The sequence below is a fragment of the Bactrocera tryoni genome, chromosome 3, assembly GCF_016617805.1.
Source record: "Bactrocera tryoni isolate S06 chromosome 3, CSIRO_BtryS06_freeze2, whole genome shotgun sequence".
NCBI classification, from domain to species: Eukaryota; Metazoa; Arthropoda; class Insecta; order Diptera; family Tephritidae; genus Bactrocera; species Bactrocera tryoni.
This window is the reverse complement of record NC_052501.1, coordinates 4712509-4739784: the sequence shown is the minus strand read 5'-3', so window position 1 is coordinate 4739784 and position 27276 is coordinate 4712509. Positions and strand designations below refer to the sequence as shown.

At 37.0% G+C, this 27276-nt stretch overlaps 3 protein-coding genes across 4 annotated transcripts in view; 1 reads left to right on the top strand and 2 right to left on the bottom strand.

Annotated features, from left to right (window-relative positions):
• Nucleotides 1–1205: 1205 nt before the first annotated feature.
• On the bottom strand, nt 1206–18196 carry LOC120772903 (activated Cdc42 kinase-like). Of its 2 annotated transcripts, XM_040101791.1 has the most exons (12): nt 17838–18196; nt 16602–16671; nt 16143–16536; nt 15777–16078; nt 15559–15699; nt 15338–15497; nt 14952–15274; nt 14730–14883; nt 13907–14673; nt 13597–13837; nt 1794–3566; nt 1206–1715 (listed from the first exon to the last, which is right to left on the bottom strand). In XM_040101791.1, the coding sequence occupies exons 1-12, from the start codon at nt 17839–17841 to the stop codon at nt 1521–1523; spliced, it is 4524 nt and encodes a 1507-aa protein (XP_039957725.1). In that variant the 5' UTR covers nt 17842–18196; the 3' UTR covers nt 1206–1520. The 2 variants fall into 2 exon arrangements, with proteins under 2 accessions (XP_039957725.1, XP_039957724.1); XM_040101790.1 differs by lacking the exons at nt 1206–1715; nt 1794–3566 and adding an exon at nt 7035–13337.
• A 453-nt stretch (nt 18197–18649) lies between these two features.
• LOC120772147 (alkylated DNA repair protein alkB homolog 8) lies at nt 18650–20968 on the top strand. The gene has a single exon (XM_040100579.1). It carries the CDS (start codon nt 18779–18781, stop codon nt 20687–20689), a length of 1911 nt encoding a protein of 636 aa, XP_039956513.1. The 5' UTR covers nt 18650–18778; the 3' UTR covers nt 20690–20968.
• A 4111-nt stretch (nt 20969–25079) lies between these two features.
• Nucleotides 25080–27276, bottom strand: part of LOC120771166 — an 82729-nt gene continuing 80532 nt past the window's right edge. The window contains exon 10 of the mRNA XM_040099049.1: nt 25080–27243. Coding sequence (XP_039954983.1) covers nt 26545–27243 — 699 coding nt within the window. The 3' untranslated portion in view covers nt 25080–26544. The remainder of the gene's footprint in view (nt 27244–27276) is intronic.

Genomic DNA, 27276 nt, shown 5'->3' with positions numbered 1-27276 from the left:
AAGCATATGGGTCTTGTTGTGAACGAGGACAAGTCGGAATATCTCCTGTCATCAACATCGCAATCGTGATTTGTCGTCAACACTAACAGCAATATCAGCCTCGAAATCCAACGCGAAATAACTCTTGCCAACAGGTGCTACTTTGGTCTAAGTAGGTAGTTGAAATATCAAGTCCTCTCTAGACGAACAAAGACCAAACTCTACAAGTCGCTTATCAGTCTCGTCCTCCTAGCCCAGCAAAACTTTTGCATTTCCTCAAAGTCTTCAATATTATTACGCCAGCAGTTTAGTAATTAAATTATTGATTTTATTTGTATTTTTTGTTATGTATTGTATATAAATGAATGGTTAGATTACAATTTCAAAAGATAAATTGGAAAATATCGCAAGGCAACAGATAAGCCAATAAACCACTTTTATTAGATATATGTATGTATGTATATTATATTTAATATATTTTGAATTAAATCATATGAATTTGTAAATATTTATATATGTATGTTTGTGTGCGTGCGTGTATGTATGTATGTATAATAAAATATTTTGTATTACAAATGCAGAGTATTCGATTTCTTCTGAATTGGCATTAATATTTAATATTAATCGATTTTCGTTTAGTGTTATTCATATATGTATGTATGTATATAAATATCTGTTTGTATAGTGAATGTTTGTGGGTAAATGTATATAGTTGTATGTAAATATGTATGTAATAAATTGTATACTTAAAGAGCTAGAGGCGTATAAAGACGCGCTAAGGAATTAGAAACAGACTAAAAAGTATTAAAAATAACTGCATTTCGTTTCAATAGTTATGTATGTATGTATATATGTATATGTGTAGTCAGTTTAAAGTGTTAACTTAATTGTAAGAGTAAAGATATGGTTGCGTTGACAATATTGTAATTATTAGTGAAATGCAATACAACGAATGCAATAAGTACTTTTCATGAGATACACACTTGCAGTCGAGCTGTGCTACAATGCCATAAGAGTATGTATGTATAGGCATACAAATATTCAAATCGCTCATAAGCCAAGGCACATATGGAGATTTCCTCGGTGTTCGTATTTTCAACTTCATTGATATCCGGCAACATCTGATGCAGAGATGTTTCAGCGGCGCATTAATGCGAAAAGGCACTGACTGGCTTTTGTTTACAGTTTCTGTTTTTGTTTTTCTTTTGCTTAAAGATTAATTTTTATTTTGTATGACACATGCGTGTATAAGACTGTAAATATGTTTTTGCTTTTGTTGTGTACATGAGCTTTTGCTGGCACTTCTACAGTTTTCGGTTTTTTTTTTCTCCTTAAAATAAAATTTTATTACTTTTATTACAATGGATACAAAATATGTATGTATATGAGCCTAATCGTTTTCTTTCGAGCAAAAAGTAATCACAATCAATTTTTAGTATTCGCAATTAAAAAAAACAACAAAGAAAAGTATTTTTGTTTTCAATTCTTAATTCTAATTTCGTGGCGCTTGTCGGTTGAACTTAAAGTTTCAATTTGTTTGATTAGCATTTATTGGTTTTTAGCTTGAGCGCCGTTGTGTGTAAGTCCCAGTCGTATTTCTGTAAGGCCTCCACGGTGGCGGCCAGACTCAGTTCTTTTGCGGGTAAAATGTTTTGTAGCTTAATAATTTTGATCGCTTTGTGCACATCCCAGCCGATGAATTCGAGTGATTGTAGGCAACGCGTCGGCTCGACAATCTGAAAAGCAGGTAAAGACAATATTTTTGAAAGTGCTCTTATGGAAAAAAACTAGGAAACTAAATTATTGCTACTCACATTCTTGCCGAGCACTTTCACCATTATGCGCACCTCATCCGAGTCCACGCCACGTTCGCAGCCCTTCGGCTTCTTGTCGGAAAACTCTAGCAGATCTTCGCAGCTCACGGAATTCGAGTCTTTTAGACGCGCAGCGGCTGCCGCAAAGTACTCCGCTTCGGTTTGTGGGCGTGTCGTTGTTGTTGCAATGGAGGAAGCACGCGCTACTTTGTGCACTTTGTTGGTGCTAGTAGAGCCAGCGTTACTGGCTGCAGTGGTAGTGCCAGACGGCTTCTTATCCATAGCCAGATCGACGGATTCGCGCACTTTTTTAAAGAGCGCATTGCCGGCGAGCTCGTTGTCTGCTGTCAGGTTGCACTTGCCGCTCTTCTCTCTGATAACTGCAACCTCCGGCGCTGGTGCTGTTACAACTTTTGGTGTTGACGCGACTTCAGCAGCTGGGCTAGCTAACGTTATGGTGGCTGTGGTGACCACAGAGGCTGCTGGCTTAATATCCGTTGTTGTATTTGTTATTGTAGTCAACGTCGCAGCTGCTGCGGGCGCTTGTGGTTGTGTGTTGGCAACAGCAACAGTTGCCACCGCTGTTGTTGTTGTGTTTGACTTGGCTGCCGCCGAATTTTGTTGCAGTTTTAAGTTCCTTTCGATGTCCAGATTGCGCAGCTCATCTTCATTCACGTATAAGCCGCACATTTTGTTCGTATCGAAATCTACCGTCTTGTCTTTGCGGTAGTGCTCTTTTTGTATGGAGAAATTGTAGAAACCATCCGTCACATCGGGTGACTGCAACACGTTGCCCTTGTCGTAGTCGGCTTCCAGTATCGATTCGAAATGCAACGAAGCGGAGTCAGTGGTATTCACGCCCGAGCCACTCTCTGCATCGGCTAATTTGTCCAGGTTCTGATAGGTGTGGCCGTCGCTGGAGTGACGTTGTGATGCGTGCTTTGTTGTTGGCGTTTCTGCCGACGCCACTATCGGCGACGCCATTGTGGCCGCCTTGTTAGTTGTCACCTTCGATTGCGCAGTATGCGGCGTTGTTAGCGCACGCTGCATCACGCCGTTGCTAAGTGTAAGCGCTGTGACCGGCTTTATGCCGTCCTCCGTGGGTGTTGTCTCCGTCACCATATTTAGCGTGCGCTGCAAACCATTCACCGGTATTATAAGCGGATATTTGCGTACATGCCGCTTGACATTGGTCTTAATGTGTTTTTTGCCTTCACGCGACGGCAGCGGTATTGGGTTTGTCGTATCGTCGGTGGGCGTAGTTGTGGCAGCTGTTGACGGCGGCGGATTTGTAGTAGCGCTCTCGGGAAATTTATAGAAGGTATTCGTTAAGTAGCTGGGGCTTTCGCAGGGCGACGAACCGCCGCCATTACCGTCCCCATTGCATATCGGCGGCGTTGCAGTCTGCTCGATGGACTCACTTGTGCCGCAACCGTTAACTAAACGGGCACCTGCGCTGCCATCCAGCTTTTTTGCGCGTCCAGCAGCGCCGCGTGTAGGCAATGTCATTGGTCGTGGCGCATTGTGCAGTGGCACCACAATTTGATCACCATTGTCACGACAAGTAATGCCGCGCGCAGGTTCGTTGCGCTCCTGCAGATGCATGGAGCGTCGCGGCAATGTTTTTGCGGTGGCCAATTCGAATTCGTTCGTGTCCAGATGTCTTAGCAAAGTGGCTGCGGGACTGAGTCCCATACCGAGACCAGCGCCAAGTGAGGATTTGCGCTCAATCAAACTGTTGTAAGCTTCCCGACCCTCCTCGCCAATAATAGCCTGCAATGATATGGAAATATTGACGGGGATTGAAGGGCGAAAATTAAAAATAAATTAAATGAAAAGTAAATAAAAAACAAATATAGGTAAATAAAATATTGTGTGCAAAAACAGTATGAAAACCAACACAGATTATGCAGAAATCATCACAAAAAAAAATAAATAAATTAAATTTCAAGTCACTTTTAAAGGTTTTTAGGTTCATAGTTAAGAAACACTGTTACTGCATTTGTAAAAATTAGCTATTTCATTTACATATACTTCCATTCATTCAGCGTCAATTTTGAATTTCTGTTTGCACTTTTCGCCTGCGTTCAAATCAATAACACTTTTACCCGCCTTTAACTTTTCACTCGTACTCTTTCCTTCAGAGCCAAAATTTGTATGTAGACTGTCTTTTATATTTCGGGATTCGGCAACCCTAGTGTTGCAATCTGGCAACTCACAAATTTGTCACAAATTTTGACATTTTTGATGTAATACACACTCAGGACGTTTTGACATATGAACGATATTTCTATTGTTTACAGTAACTTAAAATATTCTTCTCCACCAAAAACTGGAATTAAATCGCGATTATTTTTTTACAACTTTCCACGTGGTTTAACTCAACAAGAGTGCATAGATGAACTTAATTAAATTTTTGGCGATGTAGCTCCATCAAGGACCAGTGTTTAACGTTGATATGGTGAATTCCATTAAGGTCTTAGATCACTCTAAAACGAATTTCGGAAATGTCATTCAAAATCAGTTGTTCCGGAAACTATTTATGCTGTGAGGAAACTAATGTTGAAAAATCGTCATGTGACTTATCGTGAGATTGATACAACTTTAGGCAGGAACAGATCCACAGGGGCTTACACAATATGGATCAAAAATTAAATTATAATCTCAAATCAAGTAAAAAATTATATAGTTTGCCCCCTAAAGTTCTTACCCCCGCCCCCCCTAAAATTATACTCTGGATCCGCCCCTGACTATAGGCATTAGTGGGGTGACAGGTGGTGGACTTATACGTATGAGCCCGACTAAGTAAACAGCAGTCGACTGAAAATGTATTTCCAGGTGATCAGTGTTCAAGGTGAGCCGAATTTAACAAAAGTTGATCGCGCACGAAGCACTTCCAAGCAAATGGTTGCCAGTTTCTTCTGGAAAAATGCGGGAAACTAACCAACGAAGATAAATCACTCTCAACCACGTCAATTCGAGTTCCTAACTTGACACCGCATATATTCTTTTTATTCTTGTACGAAAAAAATTAACTAAGAAGTCAAAATTTTTCCAACACCTGAAGAGGCAGTTGATGCGTTCAGAATGACAAAAGTGTATAGAACGTAATGGAGAATGTTTTGAAAAAAAGATCGAGGGATTTTCAATGGTAAATTTTTATTTGTGTTCTTTAATCGCGAACTTTAAAAGGCAAAGAGAGAATGGGCTACATAGCACGGCATAGAAGAAAGGTTATTTGAGAGGTGTACGGGTTTCAAAAAATCGATTTTTTGTTGTCTTATTAAATTCTAAAATGTTGGCCCGAATTTTCATGTTGATCCAAGTAATAGTTTCGGAGATACAGCCTTGAGAACTTGTGCGCTCGAGGCTAGCTAGGCTAAGTGCGCCGGCTTTAAACGCATTTTTTTCGAAACTGTGTTTTAGAAGTCGGTTGGCAAGATTGCTCGCGAATTACTCAACTGATCTTCATGAAATTTTACAAAGGTCTTTAAGATGCAATTTTTAAAGACTTGGATGAAGGGTTTAATTTCGATTACAATTATTTGAAAAAAAAAATTCGTGAAATTTTAATTTTTTTGTAAAAATGTATGCAATTAATTTAATTTTCTGTTTTTTTCCTTCCACCAAGTTCTAAGGTAAAGTTTAACTAAAATATGTACTTTTTCACTTTAGATGATCCTGTAAGGAGTTATTCTGCCAAAGCGGGCGCATCTTTTTTCCGAGGGGTCACCGGAAATGGCGATGCAATGGCCGAATTTCAGTGTTTTTTTTTTGTAAATAGTGTATATTTGTTTTTTGTGAAAAAAAAATTGTTGAAAAAATACTGTTTTACCCCGAGGAAACCCATCTAAACTATTAAATGACTTGGAAAGCTTAGATTTTGTCGGTCTATTTAAAATAGGATAATATAATCTCAACACAATATTATGATCTGCACCATTTCTGGTTGCAGCGAAGTTTATATATATATGTATATGCATTTATAGCTATAGCCTATATAGTATAGCTTACGGCTCATAATATTTTAGTAAAATAAACAAGTTTTCTTGTATAGAAATACAATAATATTTTATTTATTTGCTTCTGGTAGTTTTAATTCCTTCATTATTGTTGTTGTTAATTCATATTTTTGTTGTAGTTTGTAGATGTCAAATTGCGAACAACCGAACACGTTTTTGAACTGCATGCACTGAATTCCTGTACTATCTTGTTTCAATATTTCAATTGTTTCAACTATGCGTATGTATTATTGTTTGATTTGTTACGTTAATTTCACATTTGCTTCAGTTTTTTGTTTTACTTTATTTTGAACATTTTAATTAATGCCGAAAGTTAGCAACATTTTGATTCAACAGAACGTTCCAACAGTTTTGTTTGATTTTCATTAGTTTTGAAATATATAATTTGTCCTTTTATATTTTTTCGTATTTCTTATGGTTTTGTATATAATAAACATGGGTAGCGTATAAGTAAGTATTTATGTATGTATGTGTAATATTAGTTTGATTATGTTTTTAGGTGTTTTTTAAGTTTTTTTAGTTTTTAAATCTCATCATTTAATAGAATAGAAAATACAGCTGACATTTGTTTAATTTTTTATTTTTTATTTAATTTTTTATATTCATTTTTTATTTTTTATTTTAAATTTATTTTTTTTTATTTTTTTATATTTATTTTTTGATTTTTTTAATTTTACATTTTTATTTTTTTTTTTTATTTTATTTTTTTATATTTTAAATTTTTTTATATTTTCATTTTTTTTATTTTTAATTATTACATTTTATTTTGTTTTTACTTTTAATTAATCTATTTTTTATTTTTATTTTTTTAAATTTTAATTTTATTTTCAACTTTTTTTTTAATTTTAATTTTATTTTCATATTTTTAATTTTATAATTCATTTTTTTTTTAATTTTAATTTTTAGATTTTCAATTTTGTTTTTCTTTTTTTTTTTTGTTTTTTGATTCTTATTTTTAATTTTTCTTTTTCATAAATATTTTGTTTTGAAACATCATAAATGCAACCGGCAATGCAAGACATGCAAATACAATAAAATACATTTTTTTTTGTTTTTTTTTTTTACTTTTATTGCTGCTAAATAAAAGTTTGCTGCTTTGCGTTCCTTTTTTAGAATTTAAACATCGCTTCTTAGTCGATCAGAATAAAGTCGTAATACGAGCTACTAGGAGTAGAAATAGACTTTTTTTGCCTTATCACGTTAATTGTGATTTTTTGCATTTTTTTTTTTTGCTTTAATTTTTGTCGCCAAGAAACCAAGATTCGAGTACATGTACATATGTACACATACATAAGTATACTTATAAGATTAAATATATTTATATGTAAATGGAGTGTGTTGCTTCATAATTATTAACTAGAATTTTGAATCAACCGCAAAACGGGATTTTTCAAATAAATATGCTGATAAGTATGCATAAAGAAAGGTCAAGGGCAAATGAGAATACTCGTATATAAATGGCATTGACCATACATTTACGATTACATACATTATAAATTTGTATGTTCATACAAGGATGATTTTACATATACCCCATATTTGAAGTAATCATCGTACTAATGTCTATATATGTTCGCGAATATATATATGGTACAATAAAATAGAGCATAATATAGCATATAATATAAATGTATGTATGTATGTAATTATAACATCAATTTAAATTTCCGCTGATGATGTCGACAAATGTTGTATACCTAAGGATATAATAGTATATAATACGAGTAAATGTGGAGAGATATGTATGCAAGCACATACTGCCACCTATACTATATATGTATGTATGTATGTAATTAATGCTTTGCTGCAAATAATCTCGCGTTATCAATATTGCGATTATTGCGAGCGTTTAACATTTCATTGCTACGCTAAAAAACGCTAAGCTGTCAAGAGATCAATTCTTATATGTAACGGTTTAACTGTATTTGTGGACTGGTATATAGTGTCTAGCATAAGTGTATTAAGTGTCTACTTTAGTAGAGAAACTGATTTTAGAAAAATATTATACCTTCTAGATTTAAGAGCCAGTAAATATGGAATATTAAGCACGTTAAAATGTATTTTTGTTGTTGTAAAAATGCGTTAATGTAAAATGCCGTCAGGTCGTTGCTTGGAGAGGCGATAAAAGCGATTAAAAACGTTTGGCTATGCTAAAAACTATTTTGTATCTCCTTTACAGGCACTCGTAATTTTCAGAGCGTAACTTTTTTTAAAGATTCGACAACTGAGAATTGCAGCACTAAGTTGAAAGCTGTAGAAATCAAGTCAAGAAGTCAAGTAATATATTAAGTAGTGTGTAAAAATAATGTTGAGAAGGAGGCAAAACGATCATAAAAAAATTTACAAATGTTCGCTTTCGAATCTGCATCTTCTCATTGTTTTATGTTCTCTGGATCAACCGGCATTATAGCGGCGTCAAAATGGGTACGGTCATTCCGTAACGAAAAAGTATGCAACTGACAGCTGAGTTCAATGGATATAAGTATATGGTGAGCGACAAATTGAATACATGCGTACTCTATCGCAGAAGCAGCCGGTAGACTAGCTCTCAACTTTTAATTTAACAATTTAAGATGGTAATTGTGGTCAAAAATCGATTTTTTTTTTCGATTAACCCATCTTAAGGGTTAAAATTTTCGAATCAAAAAATTTAAAAGTTTTCTCCGACAAAAATCTGAAAATTTCTTTTCTTTTAACTGTACAGAACGCATTAAATCAAGCGAAAACCAAAACATAGGAAAAGGATCATCAAGATCTTAGATCCATCATCAGCAAAGATCAGAAATCGAACGAAAATTTTTGAAAAGGTATTGTCGAAGTGGCTGGGAATTCAGGTTATAAGAGATACATATTGAGAATGGGTTTTTGAATATCGGAAATAAATTGCGAAAATACAGGAATTTCATTGCATGAGAGGGTTTTAATAAATTATTTCGAGGGGCCAGCATATTAGTATCTCTTAATGCTACTGAGCTCGAATACATAGTTTTGAGTGCCTGTAAAGTCACAAATTAAAAATGTATGCTAAAATTATTTTTGTTTATTGAAATGAGGATCAGTTTGTGTGTTTAAGGCGGTTGCACAAACAAGTTTACTAGCAATAAAATCAGAGAGATCTTAGTATTATCTGCTATATACATATGTAGATGTATTTTTGTATTTGGTTATTTATTTTTGTAAAACCTTTGAACTCATGAGCTTTTCTCAACATCAAACACTTTTTGGTTAAGTACTAATTATTTAGTTTATTTTGATTTTTGTTTAACTGGATTTTCCGTCATTGTTATGAAGCAGGTCGATGATACGTGTATAATCCTCCAATGTATCCATGAATTCAAATTTCAAAGCTCAGCATTTATTTCTAATTAAGTTGTTCTTTAATTCTCAAAGTTTCGCTAGTAATAGACTCAAATTATTACAGTGGTAGTCAAACATATAGCTTTTACAGCGGCTAAAATACTAGAAAAGACAACTTTTGTGTTTCCGGATAAAGAATTTATCTCAAAACTTCGGGTATAAGGCAGTTTAACCTCACATGAGTCACGCGTTTATTAGCAAAATGTTTCAGTAGGAGACCTACATATATAAATTCCAAGTAAATTTCTTCATTTTTTCATTAATTTCTTCGAATAAGAAGGAGAGAAATCATTTCAGAATGTTTTTGTTGCTGTCAGTTACCCTAAGTCAATAGAATTGTTCGCACTCACAATTACTTAGCAAGTTAAAGTTTCAAGATTAAAATTTACTTTTAGCTCTGGTAACCTATTATATTGTACATTTCAGCCGGATATCGGTAAAAAACTATTTTCGCCTGCTTTTAAGCTGTTATACATACAACAAATATTGGTAGTCGAGAAAGTATTTTCGTATTTCTTAGCAAAATTTAACTTATTTTTTTACCAAAAGACTTTTTCGACTATCCAATATTTAGTACAAGTAAGATTAAAGATGAATATTTTGCCTTTTGACTTCAGCCTCACTGTTTTGACAAAACGAAGTAGTCATAAGAGAGCGCAGAGTTGCCTAATGCTATAAATTGACTACGCTTTGAAATGACAATATATCAATATATTTGTTGACTGAACATTTTTTTCGGAAAAGTTAACCATCAATATGGAGATTTTGCTCAACAACTATAAACTCTTTTTTATTTTATTTATTTTTTTTGAGGAACCACTTTTTTATTCCTTAGCAGTTATTTTTCGCTCAATTCTCAACGTGTTTATGCTTGCAATAACATGTTTATTTTATTCGCAGTTTAAAGATTATTGTTTTTATGAAGCTTCGCTGTCGCTTCTTGTTTTTGGTAAACAAATTTATAAATTGTAAAAAATATGATTTGTAAAAAATCCGTTAAGCTATTGATTGTTGCGCGTAAAAAGTCTGCAAGTCTGCATTGTAGTTGTTTTTGCATTAGGGAACATTTCACATTTATGTATGCATGTATGTAATATTATTAATGGGTGACGATGACATAAATTCGCAATTTCATGACTTATTGTTGCACGTTGCACGTATGTATGTTTGTATTATTTGATCAGAATTTGAGCTGCGGAAGTTGTGGAAAATCGTACGAGATGTCAATTAAACAAAAATACTGCGCAAAAATGTGTGAGTGTATGTGTGTGTGGGTGCGTTTGATGCAGAAAATAATTACTTTCGATAAGGCACTCCCTATGTTAAGAATTATCTGCGCTGCTGTTGATATTTTATCAATAAACATTTCGGCAACAATTCCCAAAATCAAACAGCAAGCTTCGCAGTGACGGACCAGGAGCCGCTGCGGCTGCCATTACAAGCCTTTGCCTTCTGCACAAATGAAAATATACGTATTTGTATACATTCTCCCTTCAACATCATATAAGATTTGTATAATCTCGGGGCCCTGCCAACAACATACATGCCCAACGAGTGCTTATAATTCTGAAAGCAACGATTGAGACCGGTCCCAGGTGACAGGGTTAACAGCGGTCGCTGCAATGTAACATTTAATTATATACATACTTATGCTTGAGGGCTATCAACAATTTTCTGCTGTTGCAACAAGTAGCGTTTTCGTTGCTTTAGAACATATACTTTTCATACTTTTGTTTTTGTACAACAATAAAATACTGCTTTGAATATGTATTATATTGCTTATAACTAATTCAATTCTTCACATTACTGTACTTTCAATTCTCAACACTTCTTCGGCTTAATGCTGCTCGTCCAACACATTGCCAAAAAGTAAATTAAAAAAATATCTCAGCATTTTTCTTAGTTATGGAGCTGGGCTTGGTGGTACGTGAGGTATGAACTCGGTGCGAAAAGCGAACTCCTCGCTATCGCTGGAAGAACTGTCGCTCGTGTAGGACGCTTCGCCGGGGATGCCACCGGCGCCGCCCAGTGCAACGCCGGCAGTCGCGCTGCTCACGCGCATGCTGCCCAAGAACGCGTTGTGCGATTGATGTTTGGCAGACGTTTTGCTTTGTGGCCGTTGTTGTTGCTGCTGCTGCTGTTGTCGCCAGAGCAACTCATTCTGCTTCACCGTTGACGCATGTATCTTCTCCGGCCAGTGGAATTCCATTTGCTGCTTAGCGCTGCCTAAACTTTTCTGCAGTGACGTTGCGATGCCAGGTCCTGCAGCTGGCGCTGCCGTATTCAACAGCGGTAACGGCGGCAGCGGCAAGGACTTGGGCGGCGAGGGATGTGCGCGGTTACGCTCCTCCGGCGACGAATTGGCGAAGTTGGAAGTGGGACTTTTGCCGGTCAAACGACTGACATCGAATTCATGGAAGACTGCGTTACGCGCACTGATGCCGCTGAGCGCGCTGAAACTACGTTCACCAGCGCTTCCCATGCTGGTGATAGGGGCGCCGCTATTGTATGGTGGCGCCGATGATGTAGCCGAGGATGAACCGGAACCGGAGCCACCGCCACCACCCAAACCCATACCAACTACGCTATTGCCAACGCGACCACTGCTACCATTCATGTCCATGCCTCTTGTTAGACCCCCCATAGTGGGGGCTACACTACCGCTATAATTATTACCCGGTCCGCGCCCACCGCCAAAGTCATAAATACGGTCTTCGTAGGCAAATTGTTCCTCCAGCTGACGACTGTAATGGTGCGACATGCCGCGCGCACCGTAATTGTAGTGCGGCGCCGACTTTATGCTTACATTTGAACCGTACAACTTCTTCTGTGATACCGTGGTCAACTCCGTCGCGTCATCGTCCTGCCAGCCGGGAGTCAGCAATTTGTGTGCTACACCATTGCCAGCCACACTGCCACCGCTTGCTGGTCGGCGGCGTCGATAGAGTGAGGAGACACGCGCGCGTATGTCGCACTCCGAACGCGCAATACTGGGATTGCAATCGCTTATTGGGTCATCGTCGCTTGATGAGCTCGAGTCCAATATGATGGGATTGTAGCTGAGACGGCGCAATGTGCGTGCGCGTATGGAACGCGGTTTATAAGATGAAGCGCTGCGCACATGCGGCTTGTGTGAAGTGCGATTCTCCATAGCCGAGTGCGTAGAGCGGCGTTTCAAGCGCTGCTGTGGTTCGGACAGCACCGGCGAGATGGGGTTCATTGGATTGTCGGTGAAAGACATGGAGCGCTGACGGTGACCACTCTCTTTATATTGTTCGGCATCGACAATGGCCAAAGCACAAGCACTGCTCTTAAGCTGATTGCTGGAGTACACCGAAGTATTGCTCGCATTCAGAGCAGACGTTTTATTTGGTGAAACGCAGTTGCCATATTTCGTGGCGCTGAAGCGTTCTGTTGCGAGCTGCAGGCTATCATCCCTATGCGTCATATAGCTGTTGCTACTGCCGCTAGGGCCCAACGTCGCTGTTTCTTTGGGACTGTAGTAGTTTTCCTGTGGACTGTAATTTGATTTTTGGCTGCTTCGTCGCGAAAGCGAGATGTTCGTGTCACGCGAGGCAAACCCCGTGTCGGGTGTGCTGGAGCGTTTGTCTTCGGCCATTTTCTGGTCCTGCATTAGATCACCTAGTGCCGACTGCGCCTGCGCATGGCTCTGTGTATTGATATATTGCAAGTGCTTGTCCAAATGACTGGTCGCGGCATTGAAGTCGAACATCGTCTGTACGCCATTGCTGTAATTGTAGATAGCGGATTTGAGACTGCCGGTGGCGCTACTGATTTCATCCTCGATCGACGATACGATATTGGAGAACTGTTCGTTCAGCAAGGTCTCATCCGAGTCGGTTTTGTCCAATTCCGTGTAGGTGTGCATGAAATCCAAATTAAGCGCCTTCAACGTATTCTCGATATCCATAATGTTCTCGCTGATACTTTTTTGATTTCGCACAGAACGATGCGATTGCGAATCGAGTGCGGAAGAGGGCGATGTGGAACTTTGAGTTAGGGACGGCGGTGGATCTAAACTTAATGGACGACTTAATATTTCACGCGATTTTTCAAAACAAAAATCGGAACTTTCTTTATCGAAAATTGGTATGCGCAAATCGGGACCGTTAACATTCTTGATTTCACTTAAGGAGCGAAATCGCTATTTTTGCAAACCATTTGCGGTTTCATTTTTATTAAAAGCCATATTAACATAAATGAAACAAAACAACAGCAAACAAAATTCCAACAACAAATTATAATAAAATTTTAATTTTTTTTTTGTTTCAAATAAAATGAGACATGTTAGGGATAGGGAGAAATATACAAATGTTGTTGTTAGTAATTCGGCGAAACGGCGTTGAGAGTTCAGTATAGAGCGAGGCAATGGGACTTGGATAGAAAATAACACCAGAACTCACCTGTAAATCGGGTATGCTCTCCAGTTGTTCAGTGAAATTTTTCTTCTTCGAATACGGCGATAAGGACTTTTGTCCTGCTGCGTTTGCATTCGCGCTGCCCCCTGTCGGCGAGGAATTACCGCCAGACGCCTTGTCACTGGCATTACTGCCGCTACTCGTTAAATGCGGAAATCGGAAACTAAATTTACGTTTTGGACTTTGTGTATTGGACGATTGGTCGCAAACTAGATCATTCATGGACCTACAAATAGAAGCAATACAAAGAGTTAGTATTAACAACAGCCTTTTCGTAAAGTGATAGTGAACTCACCTCGCGCTGATTTCGTTAGCGATTTCGATCGCTTGATTCAAAATGCGCTCATCTTTCACCGATATGGGTTTGACAGTGCCCGATGACTTCTTTTTCGAGGATGTGCCGAACTTGCTGCTGTTACTATCACCACTTTTACCCACCAATTTCGAAGTGATTTCGGCGAATTCGTTCTTTTTGTTTGTGTGCTCAAAATCGGACGATTTCGATGCGGCCGCACTTGTGCTGGCGCTCATGGAGCCAAACATCGAGTTGATTTCATCCAGCAGTGACGGTCCGAAGTCTAATTTGTCAGCAGTCATTTCGTCATCGGAAATTTCATGGTATTCGTGCGGATCCTCACTACTGCCGCCGTTCTTGCCGGCGTCACGCCATTGCTGCGAACTGCCCGCAGCTACGTCTCCTTGGAAGCCTTGACTATCTAGACCGTAATTGTTGTTTTGCATAGCGAGTGTGCCACCACTACGCATAACTTCATCGTCACCCTTATGGGTAAATGGATTGAAGGACTTGCTGAGTGACTGTTGGCCGGGAAATTCGAACGATGACTGTCCACCATTGCCAGTATTGAAATGCTTGGGTGTGTTTTCCGTTGAGGAGATGAATGTGGGGTTCATTGAGGTGCCATGGCCCTCTTCGGGGAAATAACCACTGGCAGTTTGTAAGGAATCGGGACTGGTTGGTGTCGGTGGCAGTAAAAGTGGTGTTTGCTCGATATCTTCCGATGGCTTATAAGGTGTAACTATTTGCCGTGGCACGTGATTGTACTAAAAATCGAATTGAAATTAATAACAAATAAATGGAATGAAAGAATAAACTTTACATTTTGCGAATTGCCAAGAAATGCTATATCGCCGAATGAGTCGCCATCGATGCCTACATGTCCGGTGTGTTTGAAATCATTCTGCGGCTTTGATATCATTTCTGTGCGTAATTTTCGTTTGCTAATGCGTTCACTGGTGCGACAAAATGAATCCCTAAAAGCAGTTTGAGAAAATTATTTGTAAAATGATTTAAAAAAAAATATATTAAAATTTAATTTCACCGGTTAGCAGTGGGTAAACCTTCTAAATAGGCAACGGTATTTGAGGGGTTGAAGAATCCCGTCTTCCCCGATGTAAGTACGCCCTTCCAAAACGGTGTGCCCGTGTTGCGGTCAAGTACTGTTATGATATCGCCTTGTCGATACAATAAATGATCCTTTTTGGGCTCCAAACAATGCACAACCGCTTTCAACTGCTCGGGCTTCATATCGGGCAGTAGCTCGTAGATTTCCGTGAACTTTGGACGTTTTACGGGGTCATCTTGCCAACATTTTACCATGAGCGTGTAATATTCCTGCGGACAGCAGTCAGGTTGCTCGAGGCGCTTTTTATGACGAGAAAACATTTAATTAGAATTTCTTTCGTTTTTTTTCACAAGCATATTCACCTGATAGTTTGGTGCATCTATAGCTTCAAGTATCTGCAACCCGGTAAGTGCAGCCCAGGGTTGAAATCCATAGGAAAACATTTCCCAGAGGCAAACACCATAAGCCCAAACATCTGAGGCGTTGGTGAAGCGCAAATAGTTGATGCACTCGGGTGCACACCTGTAAGGCATTAGGTACAAATGTTACAAATGCAAATCAATAACAGAATGTATGCTATTACCAGGCAATAGGAAGTTTTAGGTTGACATTAAAATTTGTCTTGTAATAGTCTTTGCCTACACCCAAAGCTCGTGACAGTCCGAAATCGGAAATTTTAACCTTATCTTTGCTGAAAACCAATATGTTGCGCGCAGCGAGGTCTCTGCAACGAATAGGATAAGTAGGAAGAAACACATTATTTTATATAAACATATAGAAAATGGAAAAAGCTGTGCCCACCTGTGTATAAGACGCTTATTTTCCAAGTAACGCATACCGTTGCAGATTTGCATGGCGAATTCGCAAAGCGTTGGAATTGTAAGAAAGTTTATGCGCAAACCGGGATCTTTTAGGCATTCCAATAAAGAACGCAAATGCGCCAACTCTGTAACCAGCATCAAAGAGTCTGTGGCCAAAACAACACCATACAAACGCACAATATTTTCATGCTCAATAGAGTGCATTATGGCGGCCTCCTTCAGAAACTCCATAGGGTTCGATTGCATACGCTCGCGGCACAAGCATTTAATGGCAACTTGAATCTGGAAAATATATGTAAAGACATTTACTATTATTAAAATTTCATTTTTATTTCGGCGTGCTAACCCTTTCCGTGCCATTGGTCCACACGCCCTGTTGTACAATGCCAAATTCGCCAGTGCCCAGTTGTTTATTCACCGTTATAGAATCGGCTGGTATTATATGCTTGTTATTTGGTGCCTTGCTGGGTGAGTTGGCGGTGCGCGCTGTAGAAGGCGACTCCGCTGCGCTATGCAATGATGCATTTGAAAGTGTTGTACTGCCATCGCCGGCGTCACGCTTGACGATTGTGGCCGGCGCTTGTAGTAAGCGCTTTATTTTACTCAGATAGCCATGTGGAAAGTGCTTCTCGTAGTATTTGCGCAGACGACGTATTTCTGGGCGAGACAGTCCAATGTGCTTGAGGTCTTCGTCAGTCGCATATTTGACGTGGGCAGCATTTGTAATTTTCAGTTCATTTCTGTAAAGCAGAAATATGAAGTATATTCAGAAATGTGGGCGCTGTTTAATATCCATACAACTTACTTGATTGCATTATAATAATGTTGCAATTCTGCTTCTGTTAGAAACTCATATAAATCAATTTGGGAGCATTCTGGAAAAGTAGAAAAAAAATGTATTATATTTCGGTATGAAAAATTTGTAAATTGAGGCATAAATTCATTTTAGACTAAAATAGCCAACTCATTTTTTTCTTATGCTTAAACTATTTACTTGAAACTTATAAGAGTGCCATGCAAATGAATAACATTTTTGTTGTACAAAAAAATGCAGTTGTTCAAACGCCCGCGTACATCCGTTACATCTGCTCATGGAGACAAAAGTCATTTCTTTCGATTTTACGTTTCTTTTTTATTATTATTATTATCGGTTGCATGCCGCATGTGGGTGTGAAGTGGGAGCGCGCAACAATTGTCGTGCTACAGCTGAATCTAGCATATGCTAGGCCGACTGTCATGGCTACGGTGAATTATTTTTGGTTGCTGTTTGTTGCTGTTGCAGTTGCCGTTGCCGTTGCCGTTTGCTGCGAAAGTTGCTCTGGCCTAGTTTGACAGCAATGCTACACACACTTTGCAGATTGTTGTTCGCTGTACGCTGTGGGAATGACTTAAAAATAGCCAACGGCGCTTATTTCGAAATGTTCCATAGCATCGCAAAGCGAACAAAAGTGGCAGCAGAGCCCTTGCAGACTTGTTTGCTTTCTGGTCGTCCCACTACCCGTGCATGAACGCGGCACATACATAACATACATACATACATCATATGCCGTATTGCGAACATAATTAGTTATCGCACTTGAAATGCGCTGACTCAACCCTCTGCTATCCGGTAGGTTGGTATGTTGTTTTTTATCCACTCATTACGGACACCGCTGTATCTGCTGTCGCTACACGACATTACACTCCACTTCACAGCCAGCAGCCAGTAGCCAGTCTACCCTGAACTATTACCCGTGAATTTGGTTAAATCGATTGAAGTCAGTTTGTGACTTAAGGTGGTAACTGCAAAATTTCAGAATACAAAATTCTTCAATATGTATGCATGGATATATATTTTTGGACACGATACGTAGACGACGCCGGTGTCAATTGCGCTGATGTTCGTCATAGGCTGGCGTCGGATTGCAAACGCGTTTGTAATCTGAATTTTATGCACATATGCACATATTACCTTGCTAAGCATTTTTAATATTTGTCATACTGACATTCACAAATTTTTTCTTTGTTGATTTGCTCTTTGCTCCACTTAAGCACTGCTTACCCATTTTAGCTGCTTCCTCTGTTGTTGTTGCATTTAAGGAAGTGCTAGTGCTGCAAGTTCCGGCGACGTATACCCCACCTCCCCTCCAAAAACAATGCCTTTAGTAATTATAGGCAGCGACGTTCACTGTTGCAAACATAAATCTCTGCTTTTATTTTGCCTGCTGCTGTTACTGCTATCTCAAACGCAGTATAAAAGGTCCCACACATTTCCCAAGCTACACTTTATCACTTCACTTTTGATTTAAATGACGCACAATTGCAATTTTCAATTTCATATACACATTTTCTCAATTAGTACACCAATTGTACAAATTTTTATCAATATCTTCCGCAGTGCACTTGAAACACGAAGCACAACCAGACAAATGCAGAGAAATGAAAACTACATCGAAAATGAAAACAGAAATTTGATAAATGTACCCAAGCTGATTGGCAAACGTTAATTGGGAAGCACTAGAGCATAATGGTCTCATTAGTCCAATCAGAATCCTTAATGTTCCCATTAAACTCATATTTCGCAAATGTAAATAAAATGGCTCTTAGATGGTATCCGACAGAGAGTCTAAATTAAAATAAACTATTTCTGTGAATATAGCTAACATTATTGAAAAGGAACTACGTGGTTGTATATTTTTAATACTTCCAATTGTTTCCAATTTCCGAAATTCTAGTGTGCGGTCTTTTAACGTTTTACAACACAGTTTTCACTAGACTGTCAGCACTGGTAAGGTTTCACAAAAAAACGAAAGACACTGGCAGCATTGGTTTTGGTTTATTTTGATTTTCATTCGCCAATATTTGACATTTGGAATGTAAACATTAAAATTTCACATGTTAATTTGATAAGCGATTCACTATTTGCGGGATAAGCATTTGCTCGGATCTAAATTATAAAGTTTACTTAAGGTTAAAGCAATCTTTTTAAAAAGTAAGAGTAAAATGACTAAGGATTACAGTTCTCGTAAATTAGAGCGGAAACAGCGGCGATGTGAGGCAATAATCCGCACTGACGTTGGGATTGAAAGTAGTGAGAAGCCTACATGCTTTCTTGGTATCTTGAATGCCGGTCTTTCTACAGGCCTTACGGAAGAATCCGTTTTATCTAATGCAATCCAATATGCACCGGTGCAACAAGTAGTCATGTTGCCAAACAAGTCTTATTGCTTTTTGAAATGCGACAATGTGAACAATGCGGAGCGCATTTATAACAACATGCACGGACGTGCAGGGCTAGAGCAACGTGGCGGTGTGGTTTATTTATCATATTTTAAAAGTTTACCTATGTGCAAAGAAGAAAATGTTTGGGCTAAACCGCTTCCAGAAGGGCTCGTACTATTGCCCGATTTTTTGACAGAATCTGAAGAAAATATGTTATTGAAAGCAATTAATATAGAAGATGTCGATCAAAGTGATTTAAAACATAGACGTGTAAAACATTTTGGTTACCAATTCATATATGGAGAAAATAATGTTGATCCAACAAAACCGTTAAACGACAAAATACCAAACGAGTGTGATATGCTCTGGCCGCGTCTAAAAGCTGAAACGACAAAGCTGGGTCTACCAACATGGGATTGGGATATGCCGGATCAATTGACGGTTAACATCTATGAACCCGGCCAGGGTATACCCCCGCATGTAGATACGCATAGCGCCTTCCTTGACCCAATTTTTTCATTATCACTGTTAGGTGATGTAGTTATGGACTTCCGCCGTGGCTCTGATCGACAGCCACTCAAATTGTTACGTCGTTCAATGCTGGTAATGTCGGGCGCATCGCGTTATGACTGGACACACGGTATTACTCCGCGTACACTTGATATTGTGCCCTCGGAGACTGGTTTGACAGTGATGCCGCGCCAAAAACGCATTTCATTAACTTTCCGTCGTTTGCGACGAGGTCCGTGCGACTGCACATTTCCGACCCTTTGTGATTCGCACATAAATGCACAAAGTAACTTAGCACCTGTCATAACCGATGTGATAGCTGCACAATTAGAGGAAAAGAACGTGCACAGCGTTTATGATCGTATTGCGCCGCACTTCAGTGAAACTCGTCACACACCTTGGCCACGCGTTGCTGAATTTCTGCGTAGCTTTCAAACTGGATCAGTGTTACTGGATATTGGTTGTGGCAATGGAAAATATCTTCAATGTAATAATAATGCTTTAACAATTGGTTGCGATCGTAGTAGTGGACTTATTAACGCATGCTTAGAGCGTGCAAAAATTATTAGCGAAGACAGCTCAAATTTGCCAAATGCTTTTCGATGCGATTGCTTACACGTACCAGTCCGCAGTCAAATCGTAGATGGTTGCATTAGCATTGCGGTTATTCATCATTTAGCAACCGCAGACCGGCGTTTAGCTGCGATACGGGAAATGGCGAGACTGCTGCGTCCAGCTGGACGTGCGCTTATCTATGTTTGGGCGAAGGACCAACGCGCCAATGATAATAAGAAATCGGCATACTTACTGCAAAACAAAGCCTTAAACAAAAATAAGACAACCGTTGAGCAACAGCGACAATGTGCAGCAGAGGAGGTGCAACAACAACAGGCAGAACAATTTGAGCCTTTTATAACCGGTGCACCACAACTGCCTGTACACACCAATCGCACTGATTTCATGCAGCAGGATGTGCTGGTGCCGTGGAAATTGAAGGGCGCTTCAGTTGCGAACAAAGATGTGAATAACTCTGCGCCCTCAAGCACCTACTTGCGTTACTACCATGTATTCGAGTACGGTGAGCTGGAAGCAATGTTAGCGCAAGTGTCAGATGTAGAGTTAGTGCAAAGCTACTATGATCAAGGCAATCATTGTGTGATTTTCGAGCGCCGCCAGAAATGAAATAAACTGTATTTGTATTTACTATATATTTGAAGTTTAATTTCCATTTATTTAATGACAGTTTTTATCTAGTTTTTCCCATGACAGGTCTCTAAAACATATACAAATGTTTGTATTTGTAAGCAAATATCGTTATAATAAATTAACATCTAGACATTCTGAAATAATCGTATATATAATTGACATTTCATTAATGACAAAATTTGTTTACTCCTCTATAATTGTTGCATTAAAATTCTTATTAAAATTATGTTTACCTCGCTAAAATGGTTTCCTAATTAGACGTTTTTTTTAATTAATTTTCAAATAATGTTGATTCGATTTGTAAGTACTTTGCAGTAATTCAAAGTGAAATATGTATGTACTTATAAAATATTGGTTTGTTTTTACGGTTTGGCTCGGATGAACTTATGTATTTAACTAATACGAGTATGAAATATTACATAATTATTGTATATTTTGTGGTGATTTTAAATAAGACACTAATTTCTTAAAGAAGCCATAAACCTTTGTTAAAACTTTTTATTTAACCTTAATTAAATTCATTCGTTTACTTGTTAAAATTTGCTTTAAAATAATTTATAATTGTAATTGGTTAACTTAATGATTTAAAAAAAATACATAAAAGGGTGGAAAAATGTTTTTAACGACCCTCATAATAAAACTTCTCGTTTAAAACGTTTAATTTATTGTTTTATTATATATTTAGATATATGAAATAATATTTATTTTTACGATATATATATTATTGACTTCATAAATATTTTTATTCCTTTTATTTTTTTATTTTTTTATTTGAGTGTGAATCCGAAACTATTTTATTGATTTCAATTGTTTTCGACATTATATTGGACTTGGGTAAAGCTTTTGGAATTATTTTAGAATAACTTGTTTTTATTACACTTATAATAGACATTCGGGTGATTGTATATATATGTAATACATGGTTTTTATGCTGACACATTTATGTTTACACACATATGTATATTGTAACTTAAATGTGACATTTTCGCAATATTTACTTGTAACAGCTGTTCGTTGAATAAACAATAGACGGAATTATTTTTTTCTTTTGCAAACATTTTCTAAAAATAATCAACCTTAAAAATTTGAAAAACTGCAAGAAATTTTAATTTTAGAAATAAAAAAATAACAGTTATTTAAATTGAAACAGAATATAAATAAATAAATAGAATAAAGTTAAAAATATGTAAATAGAAAAACTTAAAATAAAATTTAAAAAAAATAAATAAATATAATAAAAAACGAAAATAAATATATGTAATAAAAAATAAATAAACATTAAAAAAAATATATATATATAAAATCAAAAACCCTTGCAAATAATATTTCTTCACATCAAAATAATGTGGTGAGCACAAAAACAAGAACAACTTTCTCTTTGCCGTTATCAAATACAAAGTGCAATGGACCTATGGCTTGAGCATCTGCCAAATGAAAAAAGTTAATTCATTATGATTCAACATATTATTTTTATTGTTTTATCTAAACTTTTTTGTGTTTCTATTAAAAATTCGTTTTTATTAACTCTTTAGTTAACATTTAATTTTTACTGAAACCTCAAATTCATTTATCGGTTGAGTTGTTTTAGGTTCTATTATTGTTTTTGGAACTTTTGCATCAGTAAAAAGTACACCTATGACTTTTTCGAAGAAAATCTAGACTTGTTCGAAGAAAATAATAATTAAAATATTTCTACTTTGTAATGGAAAAGACTTAAATTCTGAACAGTTCCAATGAGAGAACAGTTAGTAAGAAATAAGTTTATCAGATCAGAGTTGTTATTGTTTTGGGAAATGCCTTCGAGTTGACTATTACTGGTTGTATATACATTAGGGTGTGTCATTCTGAGGCAACATTTTTTTTTCAACTAAAAAACAGGCATATTAAGAGCTGCCTCTTTCAAATTTTCTATTTTCCAATCAAAATACTTGCGTGTGTATGGCTCTATAGGTAGTCATTCAATTCATGAATTTATATTTCTATATGCATTCTTAAATATACATATTTATATTCTTTCCTTTGTTTTTATGAAAAATCAAATCCTTCGGTTGCACTGTGATATTTAGTTGGGTTGGTTTTTGAACATTTCTCGTAAATATTCCTTAAACACTGTGAAGTATGTATATATGTACATAAGTACATATAAATGTATGTAGGTATGTGCATAAAATCTTGTTGCTTACATTTAGATATTTATCTGATAGGGGAGAGTAAAGCTTATACCATATTTCTTCATTCAGTTTCAGTAGGTGTAAACATATGTATATAAATATATTTGTATATATTATATATGTATGTATTTATGCATGTACATATGTAGATATTGTTTAGGTCATGATTAGTTTGCTAGTACGAGTAGGTATAAATACTACAAATATACATACATATAAATGTTATACGCATCGGTTGTCGGGTCAGGGTCCTATTTGGCTTTTAACATTTCAAACTTCAAATAATTCAGTGGACTAGACGCTAGCTTCGATCTATTACTAAATTTCTAAGTATTAGCGTGTGAATGCTGATGTGTGTGTAGTGTTTACAGACGATTAGCTAAATGTGTTTAAATTGCAATGATTTATGATTTATTCTTGAGCTTTGATTTTGGCCTGCCTTTGGAGCCCTGACCTGCCCTTAAATTCCTCTATGAGTACATGCTATAATTATTTAATTTTAGTAAATATGCATAATTTTTATACAATTTCTTACATTTCTACATAATTTTAAGTTAATTTTTATCATTTTTTTTTATTTAGTTAATTTATATTGAAAATCTCTACAGATTGAGTCACAATCCTTCATTTCCACAAAATTCAAGTATGCTACACTTTTTATTTACAAAAAAAATATCACTTCTTAAATACCTACAAATTTAAAAAATAAATTAAAATAAAAATTGCGGAAAAGTATTTTTGTAAATTATTTTTTTTGGAAAATTATAAACAATGTATTTGAAAAGACAATTTTATTAAAAAAACATGCCAATTTGGGACTCTGTTTTAATATACTATTGTGGGCAAAAAATAGTAAGACTTGCTAATTTAAATTTCGCTCGAAAACCCATTCGTCGAAATATTTATTTATAACTGTCAGTGACATCTGCGCCAAATGTCACATCAAAATAATCATTAGTGTTTGGTATACACTTGTCTTTTTGAAGTACATAAAATCAATTTGGCGTTTTTCACCATCAACATGAACTGATGGTCAACACGTCAATAAAATGAAATAAATTTGGTCTTTGAAAATCGACAATTAGCAGTCACAGATCTTACTGGCATCTTTGAAACATCGGAAGGTTCGGTGAAAACCATTATAAAAGATCTTTTGGACCTAAGAAAAGTGAAAGCACGATTGGTTCCAAAATCACTCAATTTTTTCCAACCGAGGCCGGAATTAAGGGCCGAGAGCTATTGGTTCTTGCACTACAATATATTTAGAAGAATAAATTAAGAATTTTGAAATTATGAACAAAGTCTTACTAGTTTTTGCTCATAGCAGTATGTATGTTTGTCTATTAGGGTGTCCGTTATTACCCAAGTTTATTTAATTTTGGCAAATGTCCCCAGATTTTCTAGTTTCTGCTCTAAAAATGAAGATCCAACTTAAACAAGATCTTTATTTTCAATTTAAAACGTAACTCAATTTTATTAGTTTTTTCTTGTAAAGATTATGGGATTTTTAAATTTATTATCTTCAACGTAAATAAATCAACCATTGTGAGAAAATGTTCGAATAGAGAATTTTCCGCTCTACGACATTGTTTGTACATTTTTTTCATACAAAGATTGCCTTATGGGTTTATGTACAGTTAGGATTTCAAAAAATCGATTTATTCTATTTTCTTAGTATACATAGATTTAAAATACAAATTCATATTGTTCGGGTGAATATTTTCGAAGTTACACGCAAATTTGAAAAGGTGTTTCAGAGTGCTTGGTAGTACAAGACCAAACTTTCAACGCGTTTTTCTCAAAATGGTGACCAACACTACTCAAAAACGGCATAACCGATTAGTCTCAAATTTCAACACGAGCTTCTTAGATACATTTTTTAGCAATTTACCGAAGATTTTCTTCTCACCGATAAATACCTTTTTTATAAATAATTTAAGCCGAAATTTTGGTCAAAACTTGATTTTTTTTTTAAGAAACCGTCAAAAACTTTAATTTGTTTATGCCTTCGTTTTGCTTTACAGATTTAACATTACTTTGACGAAATCTGTTTGGTTTTTTAATTGCAGAGGATCCAGTTCAGAGATAAAGTGGTCACCGTAAAACGACTTTTTTGTGAGGAGCTCCCGGAGATCAGCTGTAATTCCTTACCAAATAAATATTTTTACTAATAATAAGTCTTAAAATACAGTTAAAAGACACCATAATATATGCACAAATTTTAATATCAACAAATTTAAAAGTTTTCTCAGAAAAAAAATCGTTTTTTCCAGTCTCCTAACTGTATATAGTCCCTTAAACATTATACGCAGTTAAAGTTATGCAGAAAATGTTTTGTACTCCGGAAAGAAATATAATTGAGGCACGTTTTAAATCAAAAATAAAGAGCTTGTTTGCTTTGATCCTCACTTTTATAGCAAAACCTGAAACTTCAGTGGGCTTTTGGAAAGAAAAATTAAATCTGGGAAATATCGAACACTTTAATATTTATGTCATAGAAGTTTTTATATTTGTTTACGCTCTTCAACCTGGCACTGACGTTGTCACCTGCAAGCTGATTTCCCTTTGGAGCATTAACCCTCTTACAAAATATATTTATATCATGTTACATAGATATACATATGTATGATATTAGCCGTGTAGGTACGAATATAAAACTTACAAATACATATCTAAGGACATATTTACTATTAAGTACATAATAAAAAAACTAATCACTATATATGTATCTATATTGGATTCCACAAAGAAATGCAATTCGGAAGCCTACGCTGTAAGCTCCCTAAAATTCTAAGTACCTATCCTAAGCAAGTGCTTGCATGTGTTTCTTTTTGGATACATGGAGAAGTAATGATAGTAATCAATTATTCTATGATTATATTGTTGTTGTTACTTCCTTCGATTGCTTAATATAATTTGTTGTCAGCTGTGCTTAAATCTAGACAAACATATTTACATAAATACAATAAATAATTCCATACATATATATACTTATAAATAGTAAATAGTTGCACACTTACATACATATGTATGCACATGTGTGCTACACTAATAATATTGATCAATAATGAAATATTAATGACGAAAAAATGTTATAAACAGTATTTGTAATATTAAAGCTTGAAAGTTTTCAAGTGACTTGTTAAAGCTTTTCGCCAATCTACCAATGGCTCGGGTTGTATTTTTGGAGCTAATATCTAGTACTAAGGTTTAACAGTTATCTGATAAATACACAGACCTATATGTACACTCTCTTGTATGTACATATGTATTTGTTTTTAACGGTTTTTTCAGTAGTTACGAATAGTTCAGTCAGTTTTGAGAATTTTAGTTAGATTTTAGACGATAGACAAGCCCAACGCATGTGGGCCACGAGCTGTTCCAATTATAGCCGAAACATTTGTAAGTGTGTGAGCTAAGTACGTGAGCTGGAAGTTAGGAAGAGTATAGGAAAGATTCCAATTATATACTTCGCTGAGGATATGGTAGGAGCTGCTTTTGTGCCTTATTGATTCGAGACAAGCCTTTCAACCCAACCTTCGTACAACAACTTTCCCCGCTGCTGCGCCGACCGCTTGCATGCTCTTCATATATGCCTCCCATCTTCCATGTCAACGTTGCATTCACTTATACTTAAATAAATGTTTCGGCTGCCATTTGTTACAAATACTCCGTTTGCGGTTGTGGCGGCGGTTTCTCGTGCGGTGGTGATGGACCCGACACCGAAACCATTGGTAACGCTGCGATCTTCGGTTTGGCATGCTTTAGCGCTAGCGTCTTGGGACTGCGGTGCGGTGAAATGGAGACGGTTGAGGAACGCTGACGCACAAGCGTACGCGAACGGTTTGTTATGGCTATCTCTGGCAACGGCACCGCCGTGGCCGCGACGGTTGGCACGAGTACTAACTCCTCGACAGTGTCGTTGGAATCTCGCGAGACGGAAGTCTTCGTTGACATGCCCGCAAAGTTGTTTGGACGCTGTCTCTTCTCACCATTCTGCAAAGCGACGATGGCGGTGGTTGTGGCTGCGATGCTGGCTGTGCTGTTGTGCAGTTCATCTTTGATGTGGGATGGTGGCGTTTCAATTGAAATGCTGCCCACAACCACATTTGTGGCGGCCATTGAAGCCGCTGCGGCCGCCGACGTGGATGGATGATCGCAGCTGGTGTTGGTAGTGAGCACGGAGAGAGTTCGCGACTCGGCGCAGCAGCCTGCACTGCAATTGTTGGCATTGGGACGGCATTCGCGTAGCTCAATGGCGCTGCCATCCATATCGTCTTGTCTCCGGTTCGATGCATTCGGATCGCTGTCATTGTGCCCTTCGTTGCGCCACGAACCCTTATTGTCGGAGAAACTTTTCTGTAATTGAAAGTGGAACCGAAAATGATATAT

Bases quoted from the DNA above. Each gene is read 5' to 3' on its own strand.
- LOC120772903 (XM_040101790.1), bottom strand. The intron at 16,537-16,601 runs GTAAGTTGTATG...TCTGCTTTACAG, and splicing joins CATTATTATAATGCAATCAA to AAATGAACTGAAAATTACAA. The intron at 13,838-13,906 runs GTGAGTTCACTA...TTCTATTTGTAG, and splicing joins GCTAACGAAATCAGCGCGAG to GTCCATGAATGATCTAGTTT.
- LOC120772147 (XM_040100579.1), top strand. From the start codon at position 18,779: ATGACTAAGGATTACAGTTCTCGTAAATTAGAGCGGAAACAGCGGCGA.